The 6,748-nt window shown below is 37.5% G+C and overlaps 1 protein-coding gene across 2 annotated transcripts in view; it reads left to right on the plus strand.

The window, feature by feature from the left end:
* The window catches only part of slc6a11b (solute carrier family 6 member 11b), a 28,843-nt gene extending 23,439 nt beyond the window's left edge, over window positions 1-5,404 (plus strand). Inside the window, exons 13-16 of one of the 2 annotated variants that reach the window (XM_024269300.1) lie at window positions 690-792; window positions 1,186-1,286; window positions 2,465-2,635; window positions 3,463-5,404. In XM_024269300.1, the coding sequence (XP_024125068.1) occupies window positions 690-792; window positions 1,186-1,286; window positions 2,465-2,635; window positions 3,463-3,600 (513 nt within the window). In that variant the 3' untranslated portion in view covers window positions 3,601-5,404. The remainder of the gene's footprint in view (window positions 1-689; window positions 793-1,185; window positions 1,287-2,464; window positions 2,636-3,462) is intronic. The other variant, XM_024269301.1, reaches the window with a different exon arrangement.
* The last annotated feature ends 1,344 nt before the right edge of the window (window positions 5,405-6,748 follow it).

Consider the following 6,748-nt stretch of genomic DNA (forward strand, 5'->3'; position numbering starts at 1 on the left):
AACTGTCTGCACTCTTCATGTTTTATTCCCCTCAGCTTCCAAGAACCCAAGACCAGTAAAGTGCAACAAACAGCTTGAAGAGGAATCAAACATAGTTTAGTTGGTTTTCAGCATTCGTAGTGGTTTAAAACTGTAATGCATTTTCACTGTTGGATCCGTGGTAGATTTATGAGGGGGCGAGAATGATTAAATGGGAATTTCAAGAGAGGTAAACATATGATGAAGCTTTAGCTGAGTTTCATACTTTTTAAAAAAGTTTATTTAAAGTGTTTTTGTATAGTGAGCTTAATATTTTTGTTTGAGGTTTATCCTAAATTGATTTGAATCTTGAATTCATCTATTCCATAACTAAGTGCTTGAGAATGATTTCATTTTATGGTTGAAATTGCATTTTCAAAAAGCGCCATTACTAACCTCACCGCACAGAAGCAAGTATTGATATTCTATTAAAGCATTCATCAGTAATGATATCTTAAAGGGCCTGAATCAATGAACTGCTGCAGCTTGATGAATTCCTCATTTTAAGGGAATGAATGAGCTCTAATATGTGCTGTGTGTTTGTTTACTGAAAGACTTTGTCATCCAGACCCTGATCAGCAAAGTCAGGCATGCCTGATTCACTTCATATTTGCACCCCAGCAGATGTTGGTGACTGTGACTAACAACCGACACCTGTCTTGTTTCATCAGGGAGGGATGTACGTCTTTCAGCTGTTTGACGCGTACGCTGCGAGCGGGATGTGCTTGCTATTCGTGGCCATATTTGAGTCCATATGCATCGGCTGGGTTTATGGTAAGAATTCTATTCTGACAGATCTAGTAAAGGAGGCGGGTGCAGAAAGCTTTGTGCCTCCACTCTAATGGAATGATATTTCTTCTCTGCCCTCTGCTGGAGAATTGTATTAAATGCATTAAAAATGATGAGTGCCAAGCAAATATACAGTTTTAGTATTTTACCAGTACAATTATTATTTTTTTAGATTCGTTCTTCTGTCTCCTAGTCACAGATTTATTATAATAGCAAAATATTACAATCAGTTTAAGTTTAAATGTCGAAACTACATTTAGACTGTCAATTGTAGAGTTAAACGTTAGAAAATACATTGAACTCTCATGACAGTCAGCCTTACTTACACAATAATAGGGCACTGACTATTTATAAATGTTACATGCTTTCTGCTTTCAGGTAGTGACAGATTCTACCTTAACATCGAGGACATGATTGGCTACAAACCCGTCTTCTTCATCAAATGGTGCTGGATGATCCTGACCCCGGGCATCTGTGCTGTGAGTCCAGAGCTGACACAAATACATCAACACAATCTGATGACACAGATGAGCACACCAGGGATGAGGGACAGAGCCGTGCACAGGATCGTGATTTATTTACTTGGATGGATGCATTGACATGGATTTTGGGTTCTGAACTGTGGGCGGTATTTTAGAGGGTAAACGGTTAAAAAGGTTCGGGTTTTTAGGTTATATAGGGATGTGTATTCTCATTTCTCTTGATCTGGCAGAAACACAGATGTTAGTTGATACATTTAGAAAAGGCAGATTGGGTTTTTTTTGGACATTTTCGCAATTTTTGAACACTTTCTTTTCAAGTTAATCTAATAGAATTAGGCAAAATATGTTTTTTTAATTCACCCTAACACAATCATTTTAGCAGTTCAGACTACGGTCACATGTCCTAAAAAGGTCACTGCGAGGCGACCTAAATACAAGTTTTTCAGCAGATTTGGCAGGTTGTTTTATGACAGCATTTGTAATCAGGAGACGGCAGTCACATTTTTACACGCCAACCAACACCGACTAAGAAAAATTTACAATTGTACGGTGACATTTTTTTCTAAAAGTTGACAACAGTCAGTGGCCGCCAAGGGACATTTCGAGGTCGCGCGGTGACAGTCGAAGTGACAGATAGGGATGACGCCATTATGAAATAGGTGGGATAGGTGAGAGGTGGGTGGCCACAGGGCGGTGGTAGCCAGATCGCCAGCCGTTGAAGGACCGGCGGCAGCTCTTACTGGACAATGGGTAAATCTCTCCACATCAAGTGCCACTGGCCGCTTAGCAGCCTGGGGGTGAACACATTCAAGACCAGGTCAACAGTTTTTAACAAAATCTGGCATTGGCATGAAATGTTGAAGATTCTTGCAAAGCCTCCCCATCATACAATAGTCTTTATATTTGTGAGTATTATAATCTGAATTAAAGTGCATTTGTGAGTCATGATGCATTTGTTTGTACATCCAGACCCTTCCTGCTGATATAGCTCAGTTCAAACAGAGATTAGAAAAGAGTTTGAGAAATGGTCACATGCCCATTAACTTTATTTACCACCTTTAAAAAAAATAAACCAAAGAGAAACAGCTTGCTGAGGTAAAATTGCTTTAAAATATACACAGTTAACCAACTTTTACAGGTGTTTTCTTTTTTTATCGTCTTTTTTTTTTTTGCAGGGAATATTTCTCTTCTTCTTGATTAAGTACAAACCTCTGAAGTACAATAACGTCTACACTTACCCCGACTGGGGTTATGGCATCGGCTGGTTCATGGCTATGTCTTCAATGGTTTGCATCCCACTGGGGATTATCTGGATGATCTGGAAGACTCCAGGAACCTTTTCTGAGGTAAAACACACATAAAGAACTATAAAAAGATTGAGATATTATGATAAAATGTGTATTGGTGTTTTCAAACTTCTTTTATTTTTACGACTTCTCCAATAAAGATTAATGATATTTTTATAGTTTGGAATGCTTCATTACACTATGTTGTTATTATGTTGTTCTTTTTAGAAAATACTGAGCTCACCTATTTGCATCACTACAAAATGGGTTCAAGTTGCAGTTTTAGGATCTTTAAAGGAAAAACTACATTTCTTTAAAAAAAGAGTAGCATCTCAAATTAACTTTCTCAATTGACACGAAACTATTCAAATTTTCTAATGAATTACTGCTGTTCTGTAACAACTATGTCCTAGAAACCGACAGGTTTTTGATTTTGGCTAAAAACTGCATAAACATGATTAAAAGATCACTGGGAACACTTTAAAAATAGATGAAAAGATGATTGGAGTGGGACTTAAAACATAGAAAACAATGCTATTGAAGTTGTATCACCCTCTGGGATTTAATCTGCATGATTTATTACAGCCTTCTTTACATCAAGTTAATGAAAAATGTGCAAGACACACTCAAATCAGAGTTCTAGTCACTTTATATGAGATTTATGAAGAAAGTTTAAGACTGCAAATTTGTTCAAAGTGTTTTTTATAGCTTAATGTATAACTTTTTTAGTAGCTGTAACAAACTTTTATGTTTTGTTTGGTTCGCCTTTATAACTAGTGCAATTATAACAAGAAAACACAGAGCAAAATGTTTCATTTCTATTAGATTAGCTAATAACTGATGCTTTCACATTAATAATCCTCTCTGTCCTCCTCGTCTCTCTGCAGAGAATGAAGAAGCTGACCACTCCCAGCCCCGACTTGAAAATGAGAGGGAAGCTCGGCGCTCTGAGTCCTTACGCCGCCAACGATGCAAAAGCCGACGGAAAAATATCCACCATTTCAGAGAAGGAGACGCATTTTTAACAGACTGCCTGACTGATCAGCCAGCCGCCTGTTGTTTGTGTGAGAAGTTCAACAAAGTGAACCCACCGCAGTGTTATCAACCACTACACAGAACATGAATCAAGTGACTCGGAGTGCTTTTTTTCTTTTGTAAAAAAAATGTAAATGTGCCAGAAAAGGAAAGAAAAAAAGGGAAAACCCCCATAATAATGTTTGCCTTTGTTTTGCACAAACTATAAATAACACTGTTTTGATTAACGTTTGACTAGAGCAGCTTTTTCCCTCATTTTTTTATTTTCTTTAACCATCAGAGTGGTGTGTTGGTATGGCTAAAACGTCTCTTTGTACATTGTCCGTAATGGTTCTTCTTAGTGCCTTTAAAACACTGCATTTGATGGCAAAGTGCTCAGCCTCTATATTAACACGACTATGTACGTAAGAAAATACTGTTATTCTTGATATTGCAGTGATTACTGAAGTCCCCTCTGTGTTACGCTGTAAAAACTTTGATTTCCAGAACCCTTTTTAACAATTTAACCTTTTTCCAAACAAGCAAAAAAAAAAAAACAGCATTTATGTTGTTGGTGAAGAAAATAATTTGATTTTGTACCAACCCATAAACACATCCAATTCAAACAGACAGCACAAAAGAGAGGCTGATGGATTAAAAGCTCAAATCTGTTATAGTTTGGTGTTCTTGTGGCTACAAATAGAAGTGTGTGACTCGCAGGCTGAGTCTAAAACCCACTTCTTTCTCCTCTAGCCCTCTCGTATAAGTCATGGATATCTGCCATTCACAGTAATTACGTTGAGCCTAACACAGACTGGCAGAGAGGTGTGCCTGCAACCCTGCATTTTTATGACCCGCCCTGCATATGGAGGCAATTTTCAAACCTCATCTGTCTTCTCATCCTTATTCCTTTCATGCTTTTTCCAATCTTTTTTCTTCACTGCCACTCTCTTTTATCTTCATATTCCTTCTCCGTGTGTCTCTTCTATCTATTCGGCTTCGTTTCAAGGCACGCTTGGCACAACTCCAAAATGAAACTCGTATTTTGCATTTCATCACGTGTTAATGTCTCGCCGACGGATCTGCGTGACTGTGACCTTTTATTCTGAGGCTGAGAAAGCCTCCCGTTTTTAATTTTTGCTGTCTGAGCCACTGCAGGGGTGAAAGCACGGTCTCTGTCAGCAGTGTCACCGTGAGCTGGTCTCATTGTTCGGATCTCAAATGACTGCACGCTCCCTTGCTTTGTCCAACTGTCTCATTTCCTTTTCTTTTTCTTTTTTTCCTCCTGACAGGAAAGCAATCAGGGGGGAGAATATCAGACAGAATTAAAATTATCTTTGTTTTTGAGGGGGTCAGAAAACAGGTGAGGAACTGAAGAATGAAGGGTTTGTGGAAGTGTATGTCCATTAGAAGATAAGGGGAACTGAGAAAACACAACGTTACTGAAGCTCTTATGGGGCATCTATAATACACGTAAAGTCCCTCTGAGCTGGGTACATTACCCCCTCTTGTGGAGGTTTGTTTGGGTTATTAGTCGTATGGATCAGAAATGCTAGAAAACTGTTTTAACACTGATGTATATTTTAAAATCTCTGTAAAAACCTGTGGCCTATTTCCTGGGATGAAAAACAGAATTGCTGTAATAAAAAGAATACATGCTTCGTTTTGACCTTCGATACGCTCAAAAGATCAGGCTGTAGACACACAACGAAAGGATTTTATTGTTCTGGACTGTTTTACACACATTTTGGTAATCACTGGACTCTGGAACTGTCAACTTTCTCATTTTTAAAAATAAATATGAAACAAGGTAAACCAAAGGCTCTGGGTTTTTATCTGGATCTTGAAGGAGTTTGTATTCATATACTCATTTTAGCCTTTTAAACATCTGATTTAAAGGTCCACTGTGATGAAAATAATGTTTTTAAATGTTCGTGTGGCATTTTTCTAATAATTAATACCATAGATTAAGAAAAATAAGCTTAAAATTGCATTTCTAAGGATGGGTTGACATCAATTAATTAGCACATAGAGCTAAAGTCTGCTAGCTTGATGCTAAAGTTTAATGGGATATCCCATAGGACTGCTAATGCTAACGCTCGCTCAACCTAAACATATATTACTCACTAAATGAACAGCTTTATATACTCACAGGCATGAATTTTTCCAACCTCTTTTAAGGAAACATTTTTTAAAGCAACCATTTGTGGTATAAAACACCATATTTGCTTATTATAGACCCTTTTCACGTGACGTCACACATCACAGGAAAGTGCTGAGTCGCTTCTATTGATTAGAACGGCAAAGCTGACATCTGAACCCTGTTTAAAGCAATTTTACATAAATAATAAAAGGTAACCCAACCAATTGTAACCAATATTTGTACAATATTTAAATGATCTACCTGGTCGCATTTGTTTCCTACTCTTAGATTGTTCACAAATCAGAGTACAACTGTCAGCACACCTGCCTGCAGTCAAAAACCATCTGCTGCAGCTGCTTCCCCAAATTCCTTTGGATTATATCAAACGAGTTGTGGATTATTTCTCTCTGACAACCTGGTTAAAGTTATACGAAGGTTACATGTACTTCAGTGAACGTTGCTTGTTTGATTATGAAGGTAATTATGATTTTATTCTTTTAATCTGCGCTAATGCTAATGCTAGCATTAGCTTTGGCTTTGAGAAGTGAACATGAAAAATAAAGGTAAAAAATTATCAAATTAATTGAAAACTGTTGCCAAAAATATGAAAGTGACTATTTCCATGTAATGTTATAAAATAAATACGCCCAGAGAGGATTTTTTTTCTTACTTAGCTGCTCTTTCAAAATAAGAGCGGCCAAGTACGTGGCTCGATAGCTGCTCTTAACATTTTCACTGACCCAAACTATTCCTGTTTTTACAACTATCCCCTAAAATATCCCGTAGGACAACAAGTAAATGTAGCCTGGTGAGATATGAAAATGCATGCAGCGATGTGCGTCTTTGCAGACGGTATGAAATGTGGCCAACATGAATTTCTATCGGCTTTTGTGCTCGACACACTTAAAATGCAAATAACATCAGCCAAAATAGAACTATTAGAATCATATCTGCTCCAATGAAAGGTCAACATTTTTGAATAAAACCTCCAATATTGAAGGATTATTCAAACTTGT

The sequence above is a fragment of the Oryzias melastigma genome, linkage group LG5 (assembly GCF_002922805.2).
Source record: "Oryzias melastigma strain HK-1 linkage group LG5, ASM292280v2, whole genome shotgun sequence".
Classification (NCBI taxonomy): Eukaryota; Metazoa; Chordata; class Actinopteri; order Beloniformes; family Adrianichthyidae; genus Oryzias; species Oryzias melastigma.